The sequence below is a fragment of the Chionomys nivalis genome, chromosome 10 (assembly GCF_950005125.1).
Source record: "Chionomys nivalis chromosome 10, mChiNiv1.1, whole genome shotgun sequence".
In the NCBI taxonomy this organism is placed as follows: domain Eukaryota; kingdom Metazoa; phylum Chordata; class Mammalia; order Rodentia; family Cricetidae; genus Chionomys; species Chionomys nivalis.
In genome coordinates, this window is record NC_080095.1 from 22,839,210 (window position 1) to 22,853,790 (window position 14,581).

Below are 14,581 nucleotides of genomic sequence, written 5' to 3' on the forward strand. Positions count from 1 at the left end.
TCTGGTCCAGGGAGCATCAAAGGAAACCTGGTGATGGTCTCTAACAGGCAGAATCCCTGTTACCTGAACCAGCTCTCTGTGCAGAATATGACGATTTGTGGGACACAGTGACAGGGTGCAGGTGTAGGCATATTAGCATCTCACCACCCTGCCTTCCCTGACCTTCCAGATAGTGAAGAGGCCTTGACTCCCAAATCACTCTCCCACCAGCTCTCTCTGCCAGCTGGCCTGGCTCTACCCTCCCTGGCCACCAACTCAATTTATAAAAATAACTGTGGGCTCATGTGGATGGCTAAAGGAAGGCCAGTCTAGGTCTGCACCTGTCTTAGCCTGACACTCAGCCATGAGTACTGATGAGTCTGTTTACTTGAGTGTCTTTAGTGACATACATAGGCAGTGACATTTGCCAGCAGCTCTAGGAGGGGAGCATTGTGTCTATAGACAATCATCCTCTAACTGCCCAAGGTGTACCGCAGCAGCTACACTGTGTGTATGTGGTACTTAATGATGTGCCCAGGCCTTTGCTAAGGTCTCTGAGTCTAGGGTACCATTCAGGTCTTGCCCTAACTGGCCCATCCTGCTTTCCCTATGCTACCTGCTTGCACACCCTCCCCAGAAGCCTAACACCTTGCTTAACAGGGAGCCTGTTGCCAGGATGGGGTGAAACCCTGTGTCGTAAGAACACAGCACTAATAAATTTGATGTTTCCAATATCCGGAAGTAGGTTTTATGGTTCCTCTTGCACAGATGGGAAAACAGAGGCCAGGAGAGCAGATCTGACTTCGCCTATGTTCCCTCAGAGGGGGAAGAGCCTTCCTACTCCCTGCTCTATGGTACCCTGGAGCAGGTCTGAGAGAGGAAGTCACCGCAAAGCATCAACCCCATCCCGGGGCTTGCTCCTTCAGCACTGCTGACAGTCTGGACCCAACAAGTCTGTGTTGGGGAGGTTGTCCCAGGTGTCATGGGATACTGAGCAGCCCGTGGGCCTGGAAGATGCCAGCAACATTCCCTCAGTTGTTAGAATCAGAATTACCTCCATAATTTGTAATAATAATAATAATAATAATAATAATAATAAAGAATTACCTCTAGACATTGCCATGTGTTCCTGGGAGTAGTCACCTGGATTGGTAATAGTGGCCAGGAGCCACACCTGAAGAATTCTAAACCTTCTCAAATGTTTGTGGCCATGGGCATGGCTGAGGGACACCAACAGAGGGGTGAGCTGGGACACTGAGACCAAGCTTGGTTAAGGAGCTCATGCCCTGTCTGTTTTGTGAGTGTGCACTAGGACTTCCAGTCATGTGCAGGTATAGGTGAGCCTCAGCCTGTAGCCAAGGTGAGCTAGGTGTGATTCCACTGGGTGGTCACAGTACTTCGGCTACCTGAGCCTCCCATTCCTCATCTATGAACTGGGGTTAGCTTTAAGACAGATTTACAGAAAGTCTTGGGCTTATAACTGAGAATGCTTTTATCCAGGAGACATGGCCTCTACCACCAGCTACTTTAAAAAATCCACCCAAATATTAGTGACAAGGCAGACTCCATAATTCCTATCTCTCTTCCTCTGCCTGTGGCAGGGGGAAAGCCCATTTGTGTCTTCCACGTGGCACTATAGGTCTTCCCTCTGAACTCTGTCCTGTGCCAGCCCAGTTCATTTCCCCCAGCTGCCTCCATAGAGGTTGCTCAGGACATCAAATGGAGCAAGGACATTATAGCTGGTCCCCCTTATCTCCTTCCTTCTGTCCAGCAGTGCCTCTGACCTCAAAGCCTATCTCCTTACAAATTATTTAGGTCCACCGCCCCTCACCCCAGGCCAAGGGACCTCTCAGACTCACCAATAAAGACATCCATCTTCATCAACATCAGATCTAAGGGGTGAATAAGGAAAGACTTGCCTGGTGCATCCAAGCTGTTCCTCAATTCATATTGGATTGGCTTAAATGGCAATTAAGCCTGAGCTTATGGGCTTGGGAGAGCCAGATGGCCTTAAAGGCCCTGGTACGACTTACCAGGTACGAAACTTCTCGATCTTTCCCATCATCACACCTATTAGCATTGCCTGCATCACCCAAAGACCAAGATGCCATCTGTGATTATCTCTTCTTCCAAGATGCAGGCTCTTTAGCCACCGAACAGATGATGTGCAGATTCCCAGGCCCTGCCTCAGAACATGTGAGTCTGGGGTCTTGAACAGAGTTTGAGGATGTTGTTATTCAGTTGGTGGATTACTCGCCACGCATGGATGAAACCCTGGGTTCCACCTCTAGCATCGCAGGTGTCAGGTGAGGCAGGAATGCCCTTTTCCTTGGTTCAAGGTTATCCTACATAGGGAGTTCAAGGCCAATTTGGGATCTTTGGAATTCTGTCTCAAAAAAAAAAAATCAACATGGGCTAGAGAAATGGCTCAGTGGTTATGAGTGCCTGCTGCTCCTATAGAGGACCATAGTGGTTTTCAGTATCCAAGTCAGTTGGCTCTCAGTTGCCTATAACCTCAGCTCCAGAGGATCTGATGCCCTCTTCTGGTCTCCAGTGGCACCCATACTCACCTGTGCACAGACACTATACATTAAAAAAATAATAAAAGTGTTTTTTAAAGTTTTGAACAGAGCTCAGAAATTATCATTTTAACCGTCACCCAGGGGCCCTGTCCGTGAGCGTAGGTAGTATTTTGAGTCATCCCTCATCACACTGAAATTGAGTGAGGATCCATACATGTTAACTGCATATGCACATAGCATGTGTCTATCTTTTCTCTGGGCATAATGAAACTTAAAGAGGTTTTCGCTTTCAAGATCGTGTAATTTTTTTGTAAGTAGCAAAAGCTCTCAAGTGTTTCCCCCAGGTTGGGAAGAACAGATATGTTACAGAGGAAATGCTGTATGTGAAGTAAGTTTTGGAGAAATATGACCACGGAGACAAAAAGACCATAAATGCGAAGGAATCTTTTTGTTTTAATTATTTCTTTTATTTTTTGAGATTAGTATAATCACATTATTTTTCCCTTCCCTTTCTTCTCTCCAGACCCTCCCAATACCTCACCTTTCTCTCTTTCAAATCCATAGCCTCTTTTTTCATTAATTGCTGTTGCACACACACACACACACACAGACACACACAGACACACACACACACACAGAGATTTTTTAAATACGTAAAACAACTTTTTCTCAGTCTGCACAATATTATTTATATGTGTGTTTTCAGGGTTGACCATTTGGTGTTGGATAACCAGTTGGTGTACTTTACCTTGGGGGAGACTGTTTCTCCTCCCTCTTGACATTCGTTAGTTGTCTGTAGTTCTTTGTGTAGGACTGAGGCCTCCTGGGATCCCCCATGCCCACCCCCATATCCTTGGTAGCATGTCTTGTGTTATGTCCCTGTTCTATTCATGTTCTGGCAGTCATGGCCACGAGACTTTATGGTTGTAGCTTCCCATGTTCCTAGGAGACAATTTAACAGCAAACTCTATGACCTGCTGCCTCTCTCACTCTTGCTGCTCTGTCTCCCACAGCGGTCCCTGGGCCTTAGGTGGGGAAGTGAATTGTAGATGTATCCATTGGGTCTGGACTCCACTGCTTTACATTGTGATTGGTTGCGGTCTTCTGTGGTTCTCTGTCTACTGCCAAGAGAAATTTCCTTCGGAGGGGTGAGAACCACTCTTATGTCTGAAGGAATTTATTTTAACTCCCAGAATATGTCCCTTTCTCAGTGACGACCAGCTCCCAAGCCTGCCTACCCTCAGTGCCTGCAGACGGGAGGGATGTCCCATCTTCCATTTTCAGATAATCTGTTTTTAGCCAAGCCAGAGGCAGAATTGGTATCTGGGAATTTGGGGCTGTGGCCTTGGGCTAGACAGCAGGGCCTCCCCTGTCTCCTGCCCTCCTTTGCCTAGTCTTTGGGGTCCTGGGCCTGGTGAATTCTCCCTCTGCCCCCTGCCTGCTCCTCCTGCACCCCCACTGGCCAGGCGGAGCTGGGATGGCAATTTTACAGCGTTGTTATTACTTCATTGTTGCCCACATTGGGCCCCACAGCCACTCCGTGCTCAGGCCAGACCTTTCCAGAGAAACAGCTTCCTACTCCTTTACAACGTGAGAGGAAAAAAGGGGCCGTTGGATTTATGGAAACTATATAAAGTTTATGGAGTCTTGGCAGGCCCGAAGTAGGAATGCCTGCAGGAGGGGGCCACATTTTGAAATGGAGACTGCCGTGCAAGTGTACTGGGCCTCTGTCGGGACACCAGACAAAAATCCCTAAGTCCAGGGTGTGCTGTGTGAGCCAGGGGCCAGGGAAACTGGCCTGGAGGCAGCGGCTGCCAGGGATGACCTCACGCGCTCCCGTAGCGTTCCTCGGAGGTGGACATGGCTGTCCTCGTTCCGTAGAGTGAGAACTTGGCCCAGACTTGTACAGTGTGCCACGAAGTGGTTGTGCTGGGTAGTCTGGAGTTCCTCAGACTCTCTCCTGTGGATTGGGTGATGCGTCCCAGTTTTAGTTTGGAGCCTGTCCGCTATTTGTGACTGTGTCTGACTGTCCCTTGCTAGCCATCGTCATCACTATACCCCGCCTGTAAAAGATGATTTATGCTCAGCTTTGCCCACAGGGATTGTTGGGGACAGAAGCAAAGCCAACTCAAGGTTGGTTCTGAATCAGAGCAGGGTTTGAATACATACACAGCCTGAGTCCCTGTGTCCCTCTTCTCCTGTAGGGCCCCAGAAGAGTACCCTATGGGATGCAAAGTCAGCGCTCTCCATCCCTGTAAGCCTGGCTGTTCTACTCTATTCTCCCTTTCATTTGTACCACATGCCATCTTTGTTTCTCCTTCCCACTTGCCGGGATTCTTGGAGTGCAGATTCTGTGAATACTTAATTATTCATTGCTGGTTTTACCCACAGGGCCTGGCGTTGTTCCAATGTCTAGTCATCTTTGTATAAATATCAGCTGGGAGTGTGGATGGGCGAGTGTGTGGATATGGACGGGCAGATAGATGGCTGGGTGGGTAAGTGGATGCCCTGTTGGGCAGGTGGATAGGTGGGGAGGTAGGTGATGGGTAGGTGAAGAGATAGATGGAGGAACGGGAAGAGGTAAGTGGTTGGTTGGGTGGATGGATGAATGGGGGAGGTTGTGCGGTTGTAGATCAATAGGTAGGTGGGTAGGTGGGTAGATATGTAAGGCATGAACACCCATGTTCACGTTTGCATCCCCACACATGGTTCAGCTGTGAGGTCTCTCTCAGCCTTCTTACTAAATGCTTCTCTGTTTCGGGGTCTGTGCTTTGCTCTTTCTTAGGCCAGCTGGAGAAGCAAACCTGGGTGTTTGAATGTGTGCATGTAAATACTTTACAATCCCCATAAACTTGTTTAAAGACAGATGGGGGTGAAAGTATAAACTCGGGCAGCCTTTGGGGAGGGCAGTTTGGAAGTGGCCATTAAAATTTTAAATGTGCCTACCACTAAGACCCAGCAGCCCCATTTGGAGCCGTTAAGGATGAGAAATGCATTTGCTTGCTTGTGCACAAAGAGCTGTGTGCCTGGGTGCTGGTGCAAAGCTGCACATGGATGTGTCACTCCTATTAGTGGCAGATGAGAAGTAGTCACAATGTCCTTTGAGCAAGGCATGGCAACCCAGTAAGTACCCTGGAAAACTTCAGCCACCAAAAGGAACAAGACAGATCTAGGTCCAGAAGTGGACATTTCTGAACTGGCGCTTGAGATGGGCCGCTCCAGCTCTCAGCAGTCTCTGGGGTTCTGGGACTCAGTCATCTCAGCAAGTGCCTCCTTGTCTCAATTCTTATTGCTGTCAACCGTTCCTTTCCCTCTCCCGGAAGCACAGCCTGCTGGGATCACAGCTTTAAATGGCACGCCTACTTGTCAGTGACCTTCTTTAGAGAAGGAGACAAAGGAGAGGAAGGCGGTCACATGCGTAATTACTGTCTGCTGGCTCTTCAATTAAAAAGCACGAAAGGCACAATATTAAAATCTGATTTATGGGTGCCACTATCTACCTAATCATGTGGCCGAGGGCCAAAAAAGCACTGTAGTCGTTATGGAAAAGCAAAAGCGAAGCCTTATTCTCCGGCAGCAGACAAATTGGCTCTCATTTTCTCCTTGCTAAAGGAGTATGAAGTGTCTTCCGGAGTCTGTAGTATGTTCTTCTACTATACTGAAATCCAGAGCTTAGTAATCTGCAGGTAAATTAGAAGTTGTCTGCCTCAGCACCTCCGGGAAGTTTCCTGAGAGGCGTGGTGGCTGGACACTGAGGTGGCGGCCACCGTAGGTCACCATGTATCAAGATAGAGATTCTAGTGCCATAACCATCAGAGGTTCACAACCTAGGTCTTCGATGGGTCTGGGATGCCTTGGACCACAGAGCTCAGGAGGGAGGGGGAAGAAGTGTGGGGCATTTAGGCCCAGTTTATTCACCTGTTAAGTGAGTGTGTGTGTGTGTGTGTGTGTGTGCATGTAAAAACCCATGTGCATATATAAATGTGTCAGTGTCATGTATAAAACAAGTATGTGTCTAATATATATATATTATACATACATATATATATTATACATATATATATATATATGGGGGTATGTATAAAACATGTATGTGGGTAGGTGTGTACCCACCCAGATGTGCACATGTGGAGGACAGAGGTTGTTTGATATCTTCCTCTATTGCTCTCCACACTATTTGAGACACAATCTCACTGAACTTGGGGCTTGCTGTACCATCTAGGCTGGCTGTCCAAGGGCCCCCAGCATCCACCTTTCTCTGATTCTCCAGACTGGGGTTGTGGAAATACAGTGATGCACCTTGCTTTTACACAGGCACCAGGGATTTGAACTCAGGTCTTCATGCTTACAGAGCAAGCATTTTACCCACTGAGCCATCTCCTCTGGCCCTGCTCAGTGAATTTCTTATAAGTCATTGTTGCTATTACCGGTTACTGGGAGAGACGGAGCTGAAAACACACTTTCCATCTCCAGAGCGACAGCGGATGTGGGGCGGACCTGAGATGATTCCCAGTTCTGTTTCCTTTCATCCATCCTTAGGACAGTTTTTCCTTAGCAGGGGCAGGGTTTATAAGATCTCAGTTTGATAAACAAATGAACAGAAGCGGCCCAGATCATAATTGATGGGCGGCAGCGCCCCCCCCCCCCCCGCACAATGAGCACTTCTTACTAAGGAACATCGTGAGGGAGTGCTATCCCCTACTTTCCCCATGGTTTAAAGTTGTCCATTCACCACGGCTAGGCAGCAGGTGCCTGCAGAATCTTCTAGTCTAGCTCTAAAAGTGAGCGCTACAAAACTGGGCACGATGACATGCGCAGAACTCTGGAGGCCGAGGCAGGAGGGTCCCAAGTTGGAAGCCATCCTAGACCCTATCTCAAAAGCACTTGGTACATTACCATGGTATGCAGGACCCCAGGTTTCCTCCGTGAACTTGGGAGTGGGCCTCTCATCCTCAGCTTGCTGAGCGGAAGTAGGGGTGGGAGACAGGCCTGAACACAAGGAACTGGAAGGTGACAGGAAGTCTGACCCTAAGGCTGGGAGACTATTTCTTCAACACCCCAGCACATCCCAGAGCTCCCACCCGAATCCCTAACACTGTCTTTATCCCAGCCTAGGATGAGGACAGGTGCTCTGGGGTTGGAGATGCACTCTGCTGTGTCTGCCTTTTCCTGGGTTCTGGGCATCCTAATTCTGGTCCTCACGCTTGCCTGGCAAGGGCTTTGCCCACTGAACCATCTCCCCATCCCACGACTCTGTACCTCTACCTCTAGGCAGCTGTGTAGATTCAGTGGATTGTGTGACCACAGCATTTTCCACCAGAACTTATTTTCCTTACAGCCAGGTGGCTGGACACTCAAAATCAGTCTGAATTCATGGGGTTACGTAGAGACTCAATCTTGGGCTGGAAAACGGGGATCAGGTACTGCATAAACCCCCGGTGGGCCCGTTCTGTGAAGTTCTGCTCATGCCAGGGACCCTGCAGGGTTCAGTCTGCCATCTGTCCATATGCAATTTCCCCGGAAAGTGGGGCAGGATTTTGCTCACATTTCTTCTGTTCCCTGGCTAACAGCATTTCTTTGTTTGCAGTTGAGAGGGAAAATGTGCAGAAGAGGACTTTTACGCGATGGATAAACCTACACCTGGAAAAGGCAAGTGGGGGTCTGGGAGCGGGTAGGTCACATATTCGCCTACAACTACACTGGTGGTTCTGTTGAATGGCAGGGAGGAAATATGACCCCCCCCCGCCCCGTGTGTGTGTGTGTGTGTGTGTGTGTGTCTGTGTGTGTCTGTATGTGTGTGACTTTGTGTACTGTGTAGTATGTATGTGTGTGGACATGTCTATGTTCATGTATGTAAACATGTAGAAGTCAGAGGACAACCTTAGGTATCAATCCTTGCCTTCCACCTTATAGAGACAGGGTCTCTTGCTCACTGCTATGCACACCAGGCTAGCCATCCCATGAGCTTCTGTGGCTTTCCCATTTCCACCTCCCATCTCAACTGAGGTGCAATGAGATTACAAATACATGCCACCACATCTGGGTTCTAGGCATTGGAACGCTGGTCCCCGTAATTCTATGACAAAGGCTTCATGCACTAAGCCATCCCCACGGCTTAAGTGCACCCCATGGCTCTGTGCATTTGTATCTTTTTTTAAAAAAAAATATTTAATTATTATGTATACAGTGTTCTGCCTACATGTATGCCTGCAGGTCAGAAGAGGACACCAGATCTCATTACAGATGGTTGTGAGCCACCATGTGGTTGCTGGTAATTGAACTCAGGACCTCTGTAATAGCAGGCAGTGCTCTTAACCTCTGAGCCACCTCTCCAGCCCTGTGCATTTGTATCTTTATGGGGTCTTCTCACTACTCTCCACTCTCAGTATGTGGAGCAGACACAGAGAGCAGACACAGCTGTTCTGTGATTACCCACGTAGCCAGGGAGGAAAATCCATAAGTGGACAATGGAAGCTATTCCATGTTGAGCAATTCCAGGGCTTCCATGGGCAGAAGGCCGTCACCCTACATCAGATACGATCCAGCTGTCCACTCTGGGGTTGTTAGCTGCTGTCAATAGCCCTTTGAACTGACATGAGCAAGAGCTCTGAACATCCTTTAGCAAAGCCTCTTTAACGTGTAACGAGCCACACTCCGCATCAGGCAGCCTGTGTCATGCCGCACACTGCCGGGTCTCCTTGAGTCCTCCTATAGCCCACAGTAGACTGTTAGAATTGAGGACCCAGGTGCTCTTCTACAGCATCTCAGAGGCTCTTCTCTTTCTCGCGTTCTTTGGTCATGCAGCTTGACTTTGCTGTTGTGTCTGCTCCACACACATAGCATCCAGGCAGCTGATGCAGTCTCAGGCAGGAGGAGCTGAGGAGGAGGGGTGAGCAGGTGATCAACGCTCAGTGAGGAAAGGAAAGGAAGCCTGCAGAAATGCGAGCTCCCCGTGCCCGTTAGACTGGACCGGTAGGCCCCGGGAATATGTTATCCCAAGTTTCCCGAGGCTGCAAGAAAATCCACACTTCAGGAAAGCTGATCTGTGGAGCTGAGGACAGGGAGCCGCTGAGAGAGTGCTTGCTTATACACAGCGCCCTAGATTTGACCCCCAGCACCGCATAAGCCAGCTGTGGTGGTACCCACCTGTAATCCGGGCAACTTGGGAGATGGAGGCGGGAAATGAGAAGTTCAAGGTTGTCCTTGGCCAGCCTGGGCTACATGAGACTATCTTGAGAGAAAGCAAGATGGTTTGATGTTTCTTATACCAACACCACCTCTTCTTCCCTATGGATATTCTCTTGTTCTCCATCCACACCCGCCCCCCCCCCCCCAACGGTCTTCCCTGTCTTCTGGAAGCTGGCTGTCCCACCGCTGTAGGAAATTTAAAGTGTTTCTCTCCTCTTCAAAGGTAAAAGCATAGCCACTGCTGACCTGGCGCAGTGATTCTCAACCTGTGGGTTGCGCCCCCACCCCCACCCCCGACCCCATGCGTGCGGTTGTTGAATGACCTTTTCACAAGGGTCACATGTCAGACATCCTGCATATCGGATGTTTATATCATGCTTCATAACATTAGCAAAATTATAGTTATGAAATAGCAATGAAAATGGTTTACGGTTGGGGGATCACCACAGTATAAGAAACTGTATTAAAGGGTCGTAGCGGTAAGAAGGGTGAGAACCACTGGCCTGAAGAAACCCGTTCTCTTTCACACTTGCTGTGTCCTGAGCAGGCACGTGTGTCCCGCCCCTCCTGAGCCCCTGTCCCTCCCTCAGAATGGATAACATGGTGTTGTCACATCCCCCATGAGCATCTTGGGCACGAGATGGAAAACGACAAGGGATCACACTTGAAGCATGATAAATCCTTTGCTGGTTGTTTTGGCTGAGGGCGCATTTTTGGCATTGCGCATTAAGTAAAACATTACTGGGGTTTTGAGAGGACAAAAAAGGAAAACCAGTCCCCATTTTTGAGCTTGGCGAGCCCTAAATTAATGCCTGGTGCATGTCGGCCTGCTTGAGAATTCCTAGCAGGGGACAGGGTAGAGCCAGAAAGTCTTTCTTTTTATAGTAAAAATAAATAAATACTGAAAAGAGCCGAGAGTCGTGTAACAAATGCCCCACACTTACCTGCCATCCAGTGTGAACCTCTTGGAATATGCATTTGTCATGTCAAGGACACTCTTTTTGGCCAGGCCTGCTCTTGTCCCTTTTTTATGGGGGGGGGGTGGAGCAGGTAGGTAGCATGTAGCACCCATTCTGAGGATAAATCAGACAGCACCTGAAAGCGATGTGTAATAAGCAGAGAGAAATTAACGGCCCTGTTTCCAGCCCCGAGACTTTTAAAAACAGCCTTTCATGCAAAGGAAACCTAGGAAGTCCTTGGTGAATTGGGCTTAACTGCAATTTGAAGGCTGTCAGGAATATTTACTGAGTCTCTGGCTTCTGGAAAAATTCCTTAATTTACAGAAGGAGTTCGATCATGCAGAAAGCCCTGGGGAGGTGAGGGGTACTGTGGTTCCAGACGTAGCAGACTCTTGAAGCCTGGGGAATGTTGGTCCGGGGAGTGTTTGGACTGGAGTGGTTTCAGCCTAACCCCCTGCCGTCCAGCGGTGGACTCTGGCCAAGGTCCTGTTTGATGCTGAGGCCCTTCCAGGAACAGCCGATGGAAATTAGCCTCAGGTCAGGTTCTACCCTTGTCAGGCGGCTAACTGGAAATTTTGTTAGCCCATTCATCAGGGGTGTTTGGTTGGGGTCTCCTAAAAGGAAGCAGTCTGCCAGGCTTGGAATGTGGCTGAGGCTGCAGGATTTGCAAAGAAAACACATTGCCTTTTGGTTCAAACTCCCTGAAACCCTTGAAGCGTGCCCTTTTCTGTGCACCTGTAGATAGCTTCATCCTATATTTTGGCTAACTGGGGCAGCAGACTAGGACTCATATAAAGGGTGAGGAAATGCCACCTTCCTTAACCAGTAAAACATGATCCCACCAAGGGGCCACAGAAGGAAGGAAGCTTTCCCAGAGGAGAAGGTGCTGGCCCAGCTAACATTGTATTGAGATTTTCCTCACCCCTGGGTATGTGTTGGGAAGAGTTGCTGCTGCTCCAGTTAGCTAGGGGCACTGCATCTCATTGTCCCTGAGGGTTCATGAAGCATCCAATAACTCCATTAACCTGGACAAAAGGTAAGGGGAAATTCTCACCAAGACTACAGGAGCTCAAGAATGCAGGCTTCTGACCCACTGTTGGGTAGAGATCTCCATTACAGCCGTTACAATTGTTCAAGGCCAGATGCAGGACACTGCATTTTACCAAATAGCTATTTGTTGATCACCTAGCCTCTTAGTGCCTCCCTTTCCCCAAATCAAAAGTGAGTGTTTGCACTAGGTAATTTTCCATGAGCCCTAACAGAAGTCGTGTGTGTGTGTGTGTGTGTGTATGCGTCTGTGTATCTGTGTGTGTGTGTTATTTTGATGTATGTAGATAGGTAGAATATGGGAGCCTGTGGAGGCCAGAGGTTAACCTCAGTTGTGTTTTCTAGAAGCCACCCCCCTTGTTTTTTTGTAGGTAGCATCCCTTGCTGGGTGGGACTGGGGTTCACTGATTCAGCAAAGCTGGTTGACCAGCAAGCTTCAGGGGTCCCCCTGTGTCAATCTCTCACCGTTGGGATAACAACTGTCTGTGTGGGCACTGGGGGCTTGAACCCAGTTCCTCATGCTGGTACAGCAGCAGATACTTATCAACTGAGCTCTCATCACCCTGGACCCCAAATTCCCTTATGCTTTGGAAACATATGGGACGTGCCATTTCTTACTCTCCTCAGATAGAAGCCTGATTGTGATCCAGCCTTGGGGATCTGAGATCTCATGTTAGGGGGCCCTCCAAAGCCTCTTAATTCGTTCCCTTGTACATCTCTTGTGCGAAGCAGTCCTACACCTGCTGGCCAAAGGTCCCTTCCAGGGCGATGGACTTCTGGCTCTCAGGTGATCCTTCTGCCTGCAAGTTTCTCTCTCTTTTTTTAAAAGATAATTTATTTAACTTTTTCTTACGTGCATTGTTGTGAGGGTGTCAGATCCCCTGGAATTGGAGCCACAGACTTCTGCGTGCTGCCATGTGGGTGTTGGGAATTGAACCCCGGGCCCTACTGGAAGAGCAGCTACTGCTATAACTGCTGAGCCATGTCTACAGCCCTGCAAGTTTCTCTCTTGACCACCCAGGTCACTAAAGGGTCTCTTTTCCTCCTGTCCTACAGTGTGACCCACCTCTAGAAGTTACAGACCTATTCGTTGATATCCAAGATGGCAAAATCCTAATGGCTTTGCTAGAAGTCCTCTCCGGGCGAAATCTGGTATGTGTGTTGGGGAAAGTACAAAAGGAAGTACTTTATAGGCTTCGTCTTCATCTGGGCATCAGCTTCGCATCACTGTGACAAAGTGCCCAAGTCAACTTTTAAAGGAAGAAGGGTTTGTTTGGGCTCGTGGGTTCAGAAGTGGCTATGGCCACTTGGTCCTGTTGCTTTGGGCCCGAGGAAAGACAGAACATCACACGAATGTGTAGCAGTCAGCAAAAAGAAAGGGACCTAGGATTCCAATGTTATCCTCAAGGGCACAACTCCAAAGACCTGGCTTCCTCCCACCAAGCCCCACCCACTAAAGGTTCCATCACCAGCTAGTAGCCGCATAGGCTGATGTGTATCGGCCAGTAGCACCTGGAGTCTTCAGTGTGTAGGTCTTGGGGGAACATCCCAGATGTAACCATGACATCAGGTATAAATGTATGCACACATCCAGACAGAGTGTACCTCAGCTTCAGGAAATGCTGAAGGGTGACATCCTTTATCATGTGAAGTGTGGGACTGGTGGGATGGCTCAGTAGCTAAGAACACTTCTACTCCCACGGAGGACTTGAGTTCTGTTCCCAGCCCCGACGTCAGACAGTCACAATGGCCTCTAACTCCAGTTCCAGAAGGTACCAGTACTCTTCTCTGTCCTCTGAGGGCACCTCACACATGTGACAGACACATATGCACAAATAAATTTAAAATAAACAGAGTGTTATGAGGGCTGGAGAGATGGCTCAGTGGTTAAGAACACTGGTTGCTCTTGAAGAGGACCCAGGTTCGATTCTCAGCACCACATGGCAGCTCACAACAATTTGTAACTCCAGTTCAAGTTACAAATGCCCTTTTGTGGCCTCTGCAGACACTGCACACACATGGTATACATGCATACATGCACTCATATACATAAAATAAAAATAAGTGAATCTTAAAGAAAATGAGTTACATATGAACATATGTAACTGAGTAGCCCCCTTTTCTCTTATTATTATTTTATTACTGTGTATTTGTGCACACATGGAATAGTGTGTAGTGGATATGGAGAGGTCAGAGGAAGTTAGTTCTTTCCTTCCATTGTGGGTTCCGGGGACTGAACTCAGGTCATCAGGCTTACATGACAAGCATTTTTGCCTGCTGAGCCATCTTGCTGACCGGTATCTTTTCCAGTTTGTTGTTTGTTTTTAAAGCAAACCTACATTGTTAGGCAAATGCCCAGTGTTTTCAGTGAGCCTGTGATGGTTCAGAATTGAAACCGAAGGATCAAGTTACCGGACTAAGCATTGTGTTAACCGGAGTTACGGCTGAGACTTAGGGAAAACCATCCATGGTTGTTGGCTAAGAAGAGGTAACTTCTCAATGCTGGGAATACCTGTTAGTGTAGTAACCAAAAATGTTCCCAGGCATTGTTGGATGTGCCTCCTCTTCCCCCACAAGGTTGCCAGTGATCCAGTCCAAGATGCCTGTCACAGGGGCTGGGAAATAACTCTGCAGTTAACAGAGATTATGGCTCTCACAGAAGGCTGGATTTTGATTCCCAGGATCCACACCGGGTAGCTCACACCCGCTGGCATCTGTACCTGTGCACGCACACCCACATAGACAACAATAAAATCTTCCTTCTTTTAGATGCCAGATGTGTTTAAGTTGAGAAACTGGCTCCATCTTGAGTGTCTGATTTGGCCTTGGTGGTCCTTTGTGCCTGTTCGCACGTGCGGTGACAGATACCGCACAACACAGCCCACG

At 48.5% G+C, this 14,581-nt stretch overlaps 1 protein-coding gene across 7 annotated transcripts in view; it reads left to right on the top strand.

Moving 5' to 3' along the window:
* Clmn (calmin) overlaps positions 1-14,581 on the top strand; it is a 104,243-nt gene that overhangs the window by 55,089 nt on the left and 34,573 nt on the right. For all 7 annotated transcript variants that reach the window (XM_057782204.1, XM_057782211.1, XM_057782206.1 and 4 more), the window contains exons 2-3: positions 8,089-8,150; positions 12,752-12,847. In XM_057782204.1, the coding sequence (XP_057638187.1) occupies positions 8,089-8,150; positions 12,752-12,847 (158 nt within the window). The remainder of the gene's footprint in view (positions 1-8,088; positions 8,151-12,751; positions 12,848-14,581) is intronic.